Below are 12,693 nucleotides of genomic sequence, written 5' to 3'. Positions count from 1 at the left end.
TCAAAGACAGCCCCACATAGAGGCATTACAGCAGTCCATTCTGGATTTAACCACTGTGGCCAAGTCAGGCTTTTCGAGGTACAGTCACAGCTGGCGCAAGTTTTAATTGTGAAAGCCCTCCCAACAACCGCCAACACCTGAGCTTCAAGCATCAGCGATGAATCCAAAAGGACTCCCCAACTGTGGACCTGTGTCTTCATAAGGAGTGTGACCCCATCAAGCACAGGTTGCCACCCTAGACCCCAATAAGCCTCACGACTGACCAAGAGGACCTCTGTCTTGTCTGGATTAAGCCTCAGCTTGTTGGCCCTCCTCCAGTCCATCACAGCTGCCAGGCACTGGTCTAGGATCCGGGGAGTTTCCCTGGAATTCAGTGGAAAAGAGTAGTAGAGTTGAGTGTCATCTGCGTAGAGATGGCACCCGACTCCAAAACTCCAGATGACCTCATCCAGTGGTTTCATGTAGATGTTGAAGAGCATGGGAGAGAGAATGGAACCTTGTGGGACCCCACAGGTCAGTGGCCAGGGGTCCAAGCAAGTGTCCCCCAGTACCACCATCTGGATAGAGCCCACCAGGAAAGAGCAAAGCCACCGCAAAGCCATGCCCCCAAGACCCATTATGGAGAGCTGACGCAGAAGGAGACCATGGTCGATGGTATCGAAAGCCACTGAGATGTCCAAGAGAACCAGCAGGGACACACTCCCTTTGTCTAGTCCTCTGTGGAGGTTATCCACTGACCAAAGCTATCTCCGTTCCATGACCAGGCCTTAAACCAGACTACAAGTGATCAAGATAATTGGTGTCCAAATAATTCCTGGAGCTGAGAGGCCACCGCCCACTCCAGAACCTTGCTCAGATAATGAAGGTTTGAAATAGGCCGGTAGTTATTTAATATAGTTGAATCCAGGGACAATACGCTTTTTTTAATGTGGATTCTGGTGGATCTGAGCAGGAAGGTGCCTCTGTACTTCTATCCTGCTTGAGGGCTTCATAGAGGCAAATAGCTGCCCACAATAGAACCAGAACATGTGCCAGATAGATCTCAAGCCTGATCCAGCTTGCCTCTGATGTAGGAGCAACGGGACCGCTGGTATAAATCTGCACAGGTTAAACTAGCACCTGAGGACAAAGTCAAGACTCAAGCTAGGATCGGAACATCGTTGTTTCATATGGCCTTGGGTTCTCACTTGGAACACTAGACCAGAACCTACAAGATGAAAGGCAAGGCCGACATCCAAAGGCAAGGCATCAAAGGCGCAGGTGCAGGATAAGGGAGGCCCACGTTGCCAGTCACACTCAGGTATGCTGCTGATCATAGCCAGGAGTGAACTGAGCAGGCTGTGAGACTTGAATACTAAGCGCCTGCTAAATAAGCTAATGCACGGTATTAGGGCGCATTACCCGAAGCAGAGTGCCTGCTGCAGAGCATGAGAAGTAATAGAGAGTCTCTTCTGTTCTGCACTTGTCAGGTTATCTCTGAGATATTGGCTGAGATTCTACATCGGGAAATCTCGGCATGCAGAGTCATGCATAATTGGATTTTGCATTGAGTGGCAATGTGAAGCAGCTGGACCGGGGCAGCAAAGATGCAACTGAAGGAGCAATCAAGTATACGCATGCACATCCATGCACAATGCAAAACCACAGACATCAGCGGCATTATATGCACAACTGTGTTTCTGCAACCTTGAACAGAATGAGGATTTTCCACTCTGGAGCAAAATTTTCCACGGCTTCTGTAGGAGAACCTACACATGGGAGATGACAGGGTTCTTCTCTCATTCTGGATGCCACTGAGCAAAGCAACCTTCAGAGGAAAGTAACTAGATTGGTTAGCCGCCTGGAAACTAATTCTAATGAGAAGCACTTGGAGGAACAGAATATATTCAGCAAGAGGAAGAAAAGGTTAATGGGAGATATGGTAATAATCTTTAAATAGCTGGAGGACTACTACGTTATCCTTCATGTAGGAGCCACACACTTATAGAGTTGGACGTCAACTAGTCGAATCTCACACCATGCAGGAATACATATGCAATGAAAACACTACTGGGAGATGACCATCCAACCTCAGTTTAAAGGCATCCAAAGAAGGAAAAGCAACCATCCTTCAAAGTACACAACCCCACTGTCAAACAATAGAAGTTCTTCCTAATGTTCTTTAGGTGGCATCTCTTTCCCTGCAGTTTGGATCCATTGGTTTGTGTCCAAGAAGATCAAGGAGACTTTTCTCTCTCTTACTCCAAGGAGGCAGGATTCCATAGAAGCATAGAGTTGGAAGAGACCACATGGGCCTTCTAGTCCTCTTCCTTATGATACTCTTTCACATATTGACACATGTCTCCTCTCATGTCTCCTCTCAACCTTCTCTTCTGCAGGCTAAACAGACCCAGCTCTTTAAGATGCTCCTCAGAGGGATTATTCATGGTCTCCAGATCTTGAATCCTTTGAGTCACCCTCTTCCTCTAGACACCTTCCAGCTTGTCAATATCTCTTTAAACAGAATTGGATACAGTGTGATTCCAGGTGAAGAGGTCCAACCAAAGTTGAGTAGAGCGGCACCATGACTTCTTCCCTCGATCTGGACACCGGACTCCTTTGGATGCAGCCCAGGATCCCATTGGCTTTTTCAGCTGCTGCATCACACATGTGAGCTGGAAATGAATGGAACTGGCAAGGGTGCCATATTGTGAGAAAACTGCCTAATGGTGAGGATGTTTTGACAGTGGAACAGACTGTCTCGGGAGGTGGGTGCGTTTTCGCCGGGGGTATTTCGGCAGAGACCGGATGGCCATCTGCTAGAGACGCCGCACTTGCAAGCTTCCAGCGCCGTGCGAGGAGTCGGACTGGATGCCCTTCAAAGCCGCTTCCAATTTCATAGAAACAGCAGGACGGCTTCCTCTGCCGCACAACAAAGATGTCGGCTGTGGTCAAATAGCTGGAGGAGAACGGCAAATGACACAACAGCAGAAGAGTCTTCCCCGACGCCTCCAGAAACCGCCAAGACCTGAGATGAAGCCCTGCTGTTTCCCTCAGAGGCGGATGGAGGATGAGCGCGCTCAAGGGAAGCGATGAGACTCTCTTTCTCCAGTCTTTTTAAGGCTCTCATCAAAAGATAACAAGGAATCCATTCCCCACAAAACGAGGGAAGCAGGAACAAGAAATTAGGAACACGCCTCGCATTGTTTCTACCACCGCGACATGAGTCTGCCTGCTGTGTCCCATTTCTCCTTGTCATGCCAGAATCTCCCGAGACTGGAGGAATGGCTTTGGAAGCCTGAGGGGATTGCAAAACGGAGAGCGAGAAGGAAAACAACCATTGCGAAGCTCTGATGTTGGGATGTCTCAGCTAATCTCCCATCAGGTCGCTGTTTTTCCTCCTCCTCTTTCTTCTTCCTTCTTCTTCCTTCCTTCCTTCCTTCTTCAATATGATTGGTTAGAGCAGTGGTTCTCAGCCTTCCTAATGCGGCTGCGACCCCTTAATGCATTTCCTCATGCGGTGCTGACCCCCAACCACAACATTACTTTCGTTGCTACTTCATCACTGTCATTTTGCTCCTCTTATGAATCGTAATGGAAATATCTGATATGCAGAAATCCTCTTTGAATGCTCTTTGATTGTAGGTTAACTACAACTCTCAGAAACTACAACTCCCAAATGACAAAATCAATCCTTCCCCCAACCCCACCAGTATTCAAATTTGGATGCATCGGGTATTTGTGCCAAATTTGTCCCGTGAATGAAAATACATCCTGCTGCAAGATGTATTTTCATTCCCTGGACCAAAATTGGCACAAATACCCAATTCACCCAAATTTGAATAATGGTGGGATTTATTTTGTCACTTGGGAGTTGTAGTTGTTAGGATGTATAGTTCACCTAAGTGTGCCAAGTTTGGTTCACTTCCATCGCTGGTGGAGTTCAGAATGCTCTTTGATTGTAGGTGTAGATTGTAGGTGGTCATGGACATTGTTCTTCCGCAGGATCTTTAGCCTTGTCCCTCAAAGAGTGATCATGTCTCACCACACTATAACTCCCGCAATTCCATAGCATTCAGCGATGGCAAGGTGGTGGAACTTCATTCATTCTGTAGCGTAGATGCACCCTTGGTCTGGTCTCACCTTGAAGCAAAGAACACAAAGAATACCCTTCCAGGAAATACTGGAAGGGTTTGGTGGTCATTGACCTTGAGTTTGGGAGTTGTAGTTTACCTACATCCAGAGAGCCCTGTGGACTCAAACAATGATGGATCTAGATCAAACTTGGCACGAATACTCAATGTGCCAAAATGTGAACACCGGAGGAGTTTGGGGAAAACGGACCTTGACATTTGAGAGTTGTAGTTGCTGGGATTTGTAATCAAAGAGCATTCTGAACTCCACCAACAATGGAGCTGAACCAGACTTGGCACACAGAACTCGGATGGGGTTCTTACCACAGATGTCCTCAACCTTTGATGCCCTAAATATTTCTTCTCCAACATGAAGATTCCCTCACTGGTGTCCCGTGAGATCTAAGACTTCTCGGAGCAAAAGTGCAAAATATCCAAGGGCCACAGTTTGGGAACCGCTGGTGCCAAGAGCGAAGCTCTAAGGAGGAAACGGTGTCAGTATGTTAACTTATGAAGTATGGGCCATGAGATTGTTCTTTGAACTCTTGCCATCGCGATTAAACCAACCCCTCTGGGTGTTTCGAGTTGGAGGCCTTCTCCATCATCTGCGTAAATTAACAATCATATTTCACCCCTGCCTCCATTGCGAACCCTGCATTGTGCTTGGTTTCATTTCTCAGTGGGGGGCATTTAAAAAAGTGTGCTGACTGTGTGGAACAAGGACTTTTTTATTGCTTCAGCCTGAATATAGATTAGGAGAAAGGAGAGGGTGGGGAAGGAGAGAGACACACACAACGGCCTCTTTGCTTTTGGCCTTCCTTCTCCTTGCGAGAGCTTCACGTATAATGAACCCAGCAGCATTTACAACTAACTTGCAAGTGTGTAAAAAGCAGATATAGCCTGTGTACCTAATTACTGGTAGAGACAGTGGTAAAGAAGACTCCATCATGTTCCTGGCTAATTTAAAATGTCGAGGAGGAGAAAGAAAGAAAGAAAGAAAGAAAGAAAGAAAGAAAGAAAGAAAGAAAGAAAGAAAGAAAGAAAGAAAGAAAGAAAGAGGGAGGACAGGGAGAGGCTTGGCTACATTCAAGTAAAATATGAATGTTTATTTCACTCTTCAGCCAAGCGTTGAAAGTGCTCAGTTTATTCACGACTACAAAAGCAATCACCGTTAACCTCGTTTTGCATACTTGCTCTATTAATTTGCATACTCGCGGTGGGCTGCATGTGCGGCACCAACTGCTAAATTACATTGTTCTTGAGTAATGGTGGCATTAAAGAAAAGGCTTGGTGTAGTCAAACAGACAATAAAAAATATTGATGAGTCTGCAGAAAAGCTTTGCGTTTAGGGACATTTCTCCATTGAGTTGCCTTCAGATGAAACAAGAATGCTTGCCTCACCCACCACGTTCAAAGGCATAGAGGACATTGGAGTGGAAGTCCCACAATCCTTGACCACTGTCTATGCTTACAAGGACTTCTGAGGCTGGCTCTACACTGCCATATAATCCAGATTATCAAAACATATCATCCACATTATCTGCTTTGAACTGGATTATATAAGTCCACACTGCACTGCCATATAATCTGGTTCAAAGCAGATAATAGGGGTGTGCAATTTTTCGTTAATTCTCGTAAGTCAGATCAATTTGTTAAATTCGTACTTATGAGGCGATATCCGATACATGGGCGTGGCCCGTGCCAAAAATTTATGAATGGAAACTCACACAATACTTTTTTGTTTGCATTTTGTAAACCTTGGAAGCCTCCCAAAGTCAGTTTCATGTTCAGCTCAAGGAAGCAAAGCAAAGACAAATTGTGGGAGTTGAAGTCCAAAACACTTGGAGGGCCCAAGTTTGCCCGTGCCTGCTCTTGATGGTCTACAAAACACACATTCAGCCTCAAACTTCCACCTGTGAAGTGGCCATCACGTCCACAGGCTTTTTGGTTTCAGGTAAGGTTGATAAGATTAAATCAATATAGCTTTCAGTGGTCGAGACATGGGGAGATGAAGATACAAGCAGGATTCATGGGTCTCTCGCATATGCTAGGAACATGGGTGAACGGCCTTTTTCAGGGCATGACACAATTAGCCTGCCCTAACCCTTGATGAAAGTGTGGCCTTCAAACTGTCACAACAGAGACCGACAACCTCTGATCTGATTAAATTATCAAGAACCGTAGTGCCGACAATCCACCGTGCTCAAGCATCGTGTATCAGGCCAATTTGGCCTCTCCGATTATGACCGTCTCATTTCGTAGACACAACGGGCAGCCGCCTTTCCTCCCCTTTTCCGTAAACTAAATATTAATAATTGTGTCTTAATTATTGTGTCAGTGCAATTTGCTGGGTCATCACAGATCGCGCAATCAGACGTGGCTCGAACAGCTTGTCCTTTCAATATTGTTGGACAGAGAAACAAGAGGGAAAGGAGGGAGTCGGCAACACATGTTGCGGCTCCAGCACACAATGGCTTAGCCAACAGCAGTGGGCAATTCCAACTCTTTCCTAATAATTATACAGACAGAGACTTTGTTTGCCCTTGCTACCAAAAAAACATCCACGATTTGCCCAAAACACCTTTCCAAATAAGCTGGCCATTATGTCACCTGTGGTCTTTTCTCATTGTCTTCTTTCTTTATCATAGTGTGATAGGATATAGATCTATAGACACATATGCATTATTTATAGTCTAAGGCAGGTTGGGTGGATAGATGATTGCAGCCCTATAATCCAACACCCATCATCCTTGGCAACTGTATATTGATAAGACTCAAAACACATCTGGAGAATGAAAAACCACAGGGAATTTACTTTATAGCAAAGCACTACAACTTGATGCTAAATTATCCCATCTTAATGTAAAAGAGATGACTGATATAATTCATTTATTCTCCAAACAGAAAACTGGCATGAATGAGGAACATTATGTTGATGATGTGAATCATAGGACCATGTGAATCCACTGAATGGAAACTCCCAGCACATTTCACTATTGTCTGTGCTAAGAGTGATGGGACCTAGAGTCTAACAACATCTGGAAATCCACACGATGTCCACCTCATTCAATATGGAGCATTAAGATCTCCTTTCCTGCATTTCATAGGTACACCATCACAGAGGGGAAAAAGAGATGAGCTCCACCAGAACATATCATTGGACTTATTTCTATGACTTCTTAGTTGCAACACCATTCACAATGCCAATTCTTGGACCATAATAACCATCCACCCAAATCTGAGGGCCTCTCAAGCATGGAAATTCTGGATGTGATGTTCAACCATCAAAGACATCTTTTTAAACCAAAAAGAAATCAGAAAACCCAAAAGGAACGGAGACATTTCATACCAGAAAATAATGTATCATAAAATAGGCATAATATCTTTGAAACAAGCATAATAGAACACAACAGACCTCGAACCACACTTCTGCAATCTGTATGCCAATGACGTCAGGTTGTCTATGACTCACTAGACAACTTTAGATTGTTTCTATATTGAAATCCATGCGAAAAATGCGTTTTGAGCCATGGCAGACCAAGCCTTGTATCTCAAGTGTCTTGTGGGTGATTTCTTACAAATACATAGGAAATAAAGCCAGAAACAGTTAGAAATGGGGGTCTGATCCAATGGGTGTACTCTAGTTGGAAACTAGGCATACAATTTAGGCCGATCACAACATATCGTTCATTTTTGCTTTACTATTAGCACCAGAATCTAGGAGCTCACATGCAGAAAGTATAGGTTGATCATGCCTTCTTCAAAATACGCCGAAATCTGAAATGGTTTATATAGTTGGCTCAAATTGTGACATCTTTGCCTTCTAGTGGTTCGGTATACATGAACTTTGTTCCATGCAGAAATTATTTACAATCTATATATATAAAAGGGTAATGAAATTTCGGCCTAGGACAAAACAACAAAACCACACATCCCAGAAACACAAAACTTGGCAGCACAACCCCTCATCCATGCCTCTACGTTCATACAACAAAAAGAAAAGAAAAATAAAGTCCTAATTAGAGGGAGAGGAATAATTGTTTTTTATTGAATTGCTGCCAGTTAGAAGGCTAAGCTCCGCCCACTTGGTCTCCTAGCAACCCACTCAGCCCAGGGGACAGGCAGAGTTAGGCCTCACATAGGCCTCTTCCCCACTGCCTATAAAATACAGATTATCAGATTTTAACTGGATTATAGTATATGGCACTGTAGACTCAAGGCCCTTTCCACACAGCTATATAACCCATTTATAATTTTATATTATCTGCTTTGAACTGGATTATCTCGCGTCCACACTGTCATATAATCCACTTCAGTGTGCATTTTATACAGCTGTGTAGAAGGGGCCTCACATAATCCAGTTCTAAGCAGATAATATAAGATTATCAATATAATATGTAATAATTACTGTGATATAATAATACATAACAATATAATCTCTAAAATCAGGACAGTAAATAAAGAACAACGCTCTCAAAGCATAAGCCACAGCGACGCGTGGCCGGGCAAAGCTAGTATTTTATAAAATTATCTCCAAATCTGTATTCCAAAACATTTTTGATCTGGGCATTTCAGATGAAGGAGAGTCAATCCGTACTATTGAGACCTCATAGTCCATCTCATCTTCTCCTCCTGCAAACTCACAAAACATCTTGTATTTCTGCCAGCATTGCAACCTGACTCTTGTCTTCAGGAAATAAGACTAGGTCATCCAGTTCTTTCATCCCTCGGACCAAAGATGCCATGTAAGTCCCTAATGCAAAGGAGCTGTACTTTGGGCCAAAAGCTGAGGACTACATTGCAAGAACCAATGCACAACAAGGGCATCAAGGATGATAATGCCAGGAAACGTCTACACAATGACAAGTCAAGGCTCTACTCCATAGATACTCTTTCTCGGAGCAAAACAGATGAAGGAATTCATTCAGGAGAAAGAGACAGATATCATTCCCAGCGTAGACATTCAGGCCAACACTGATTAAAACACTGATTCAAATACATAGCCATCATACACATCAAAAGGTCTAGATCTGCATAAATCCAGGAGGAATTCAAAGCATTATGCTGCAGAACGGAAGCAGAAATTGCAGAGGTGAGCTCATCACAAGGACACCAGATGCCTCCTCGTATATTCCAAATGCGATAGGAACACCCAGCTTCCGAATAATACTCAATATGCATATATTTGTACAAAAAGTGCCATATGAAAATAAGATTTCCTTACAATTCAGAATTGCCTGGCCCGCCGTGAATGCAGACGGATGTTCAATATGAAAAACCTTTTGTTGGAATCCGGGGATGCATTCTAACTCTTCTGTGGACGCAAGCAGCAGCACCTGAGAAAACAAAAGAGGGAGAACTTTTCATATCTGCTTGCTCAACGCTCACTCGCACCGGCTTGTGCAAACGATAGCAGGCTTGGATTCAACCTCCAGGAGATTGAAAAGCGGCCTTCTTACATCACACCTTCCCTTTCAAAATTTGCTAGCTATTACCTCGGGGCGTTAAATTGCATTTCATACAAACTGAATAAGAGAAAGACATGCAGTCATTTCGCACAGAGTCAAATCTAATGCACCTAACAAAGTACACGGGGAGAAAGGGTGAGAAGAAGGCTACTCTTTGACCTCCCCATTTTTGGTGGACTTTATTTGTTGTACTTGTTATATATAGATTCTAATGGTCACCTTCAAAACCCAGATCATGCTCAACTGCTCTGACCCACCTGGAACGACGGGGGAATGATGTGAGTATGTTTTTGCAGACTTTCGCTCCACATCCAACACAATGCTGCCATGCAAACTGGTGTCTAAACTGGTGGATCTTGGATTGTCATATTCACTCTGTTCCTGGATTGTGGACATCTTGTTTGGACGGGTCAGATTAGGTCACCATACCTCATCAGCTAATCTCACTCTCAACACTGGGACATCACAAAGTTGTGTGTTGAGTCCTCTGCGTTACACTTTGTACCCCCATCCATCTACCATAGCAATATCATCGCTAAATTCGCAGATGATACAACTGTGGTAGAATCATAGAATCATAGAATAGTAGAGTTGGAAGAGACCTCATGGGCCATCCAGTCCAACCCCCTGCCAAGAAGCCTGGTGGGCTTCTTATCCATGAAGAGGATGAGTCTGTATCTATTGGGATGAGGTGGATCGGCTGCTCTCGTGGTGCAAGGACAATAATCTGGTTCTTAACATCAACAAGACCAAGGAGGCCATAGGACTATAGGAAGGACAGGCCAGGAATCCAGCCCTTGGTCATAAATGGGGACAAAGTGGAGCACTTGGCCAGTTTCAAGTCTCTGGGTGTCTCTGTGAAGGAGGATCTGGCCTGGGGCAGCATTCATACAGGAGCATTGGGGAAGATGGCCCCGGACTCTACTGTCTGAGACTTCTAAGGAACCAACAACTGAATGGAAAAGTACTGGTGACTTTCTACCACTGTGCTAAAGAGAGTGTCCTAACCGAATGCATCTGTGCATGGTTTGGTAACTGCACATAATTGCAGATAGGAAAGCACTCCAAAGGGTCGCCACTTCAGCACAAAGAATCATGGGTTGCCTTCTTTCTCCCCTCTTTGGAAGGACTTCACAAGTTCTCAAAAAGGCTCAGAACATTCTTGGGGATCCATTTCCCCCGACATATTCTCTTTTTGAATTATTGTCATCTGTCAGACGGTGCAGGGTGACAAACGCAAAGACAAACAGACTGAAGGGTAGCTTTTATCCTAGAGCTGTGGCTATGTTCACCAACATAAACGTAACAGTATCTCAGTAGAAAGCCCCAAGGGCCATCCAGTCCAACCCCCTTCTACCATGCAGGAAAAGCACAATCAGAGAACCCCCAACAGATATCCACCCAAGGAAGAGCAGGAAAGAGGAGGAGAGGAGCGCGGAGCCCCTCAATATGCTTCGTGGAACCCAAAGGGCTCTGTGGAGCACACTTTGAGAACTGCTGCTCTCATGGTATCTATCCTCTCTGGGCATTTGCTAGACCCTCTAGCACAGGGGTCCTCAAACTTTTTAAGCCGAGGGCCGGTCCACAATCCTTCAGACTGTTGAGGGGCCGGATTATCATTTGAAAAAAAAAATACAAACAAATTCCGATGCACACTGCACATGTCTTATTTGTAGTGCAAAAACAACAACAACAACAACAACAACAACAAGAACAATGAAAGAACAATACAATATTTAAAAATAAAAACATTTTTGACCAACATACATTTATCAGGATTTCAATAGGAAGTGTGCTCCTGCTTCTGGCCAATGAGATAGTCAAGTTAATTAGGGTTGTTGTTGTTGTTGTTGTTGTTTTTGTTGTTGTGTGCCTTCAAGTCATTTCAGACTTTGGGCGAGCCTAAGTCTAAAATGTATTTATTTATTATTTATTTATTTACTGCATTTATTTACTACATTTGTATCACACCTTTCTCACCCCAAAGGGGACTCAGAGTGGCTTACAAATTATATGTACATACAATATATTATATTATTAGCATAGCACAATATTAGCATTATATATTACTATATTGAACTATACCACTATACTGTAATATTATTATCAATATTATATGTATATACAATATATTATATTGTAAAACTGAGGGCGGGGGCCAGGTAAATGACCTCAGAGGGCCGCATCCGGCCCCCGGGCCTTAGTTTGGGGACCCCTGCTCTAGCATGACACTATGGTATAAAGCAGGGGAAGACAATGCCCGGAGAGACCATTCCCCCCAAGTACAGATAACTGTGGATGTGGGTCTTCCTGGACTCTCTCCCTCCGGCTCTGCTCAGGAGACAGCAGTCCATAACAGGGACCGTCTGAAAAGAAGCGTGTCCACTGTCCTATGCCATACAGCTGGGTGTTTTCCCACCCAGAGAACAAAATAGCTGAAGGAATTTGGGATGTCCAGAGACGGTGCTGCGAGAAAGACATGGGCATGTTCCCCCCGCACAGCAGTATTCTCCAGTAATGTATCACAGCGGGGACATTAAACCCGGATGAGCCCCCAGTTCTAAGGAACGCTGTGGAAAATGGATAATCCGTCTCCGGAGGCAGCCAGGTTTTCTCCTGCTCACTCAGTCACTTCCATTTGCTGAGGCTTCAAGAGCAACAGGAAACACAGCCTCCAGCGGGAGACAAAAAGCCCCGGCATTTCCTCTCTCTCTGGCTTAAGCCACAATTTGCCCAGCTTCTGCCATCATTCAAAAGTTGTTTACCTGGAGGAAGACTGGAAATGAAATGTTTGCGTTGCGCTAGAGGTGAATCTGAAGGTGAAAGTTAAGTACAGTTTGTGTCAGTGTTCATATGAGATCACTGAGCTGCCTTGTCACTGTGAAAGCACTTGGCCAAGAGAAGGAAGAGGAAAGCAACGCTCAAGCAGGACTTTGGAGAGCAAATAATAATAATACACAGCAGTGTTGACTAGCAAAGGCTTGCGGGATGCCCCCGGATTGTGGACTGAGCTCTCCAATCCAAGATTATTTTTCCGGACCATTTCAATGACTGGGAATATTGCACGGCTCAAGAGGAAGGGTTCCAAGTTCATATCCTAGTATTTTGAAAAC

The 12,693-nt window shown here is 44.3% G+C and overlaps 1 protein-coding gene across 2 annotated transcripts in view; it reads right to left on the bottom strand.

Moving 5' to 3' along the window:
- cdh13 (cadherin 13) overlaps positions 1-12,693 on the bottom strand; it is a 594,061-nt gene that overhangs the window by 451,637 nt on the left and 129,731 nt on the right. For both annotated transcript variants that reach the window (XM_062961847.1, XM_062961846.1), the window contains one exon: positions 9,337-9,448. In XM_062961847.1, the coding sequence (XP_062817917.1) occupies positions 9,337-9,448 (112 nt within the window). The remainder of the gene's footprint in view (positions 1-9,336; positions 9,449-12,693) is intronic.

Source organism: Anolis carolinensis, unplaced genomic scaffold, assembly GCF_035594765.1.
Source record: "Anolis carolinensis isolate JA03-04 unplaced genomic scaffold, rAnoCar3.1.pri scaffold_9, whole genome shotgun sequence".
In the NCBI taxonomy this organism is placed as follows: domain Eukaryota; kingdom Metazoa; phylum Chordata; class Lepidosauria; order Squamata; family Dactyloidae; genus Anolis; species Anolis carolinensis.
This window is presented reverse-complemented; position numbering and strand designations above follow the sequence as displayed.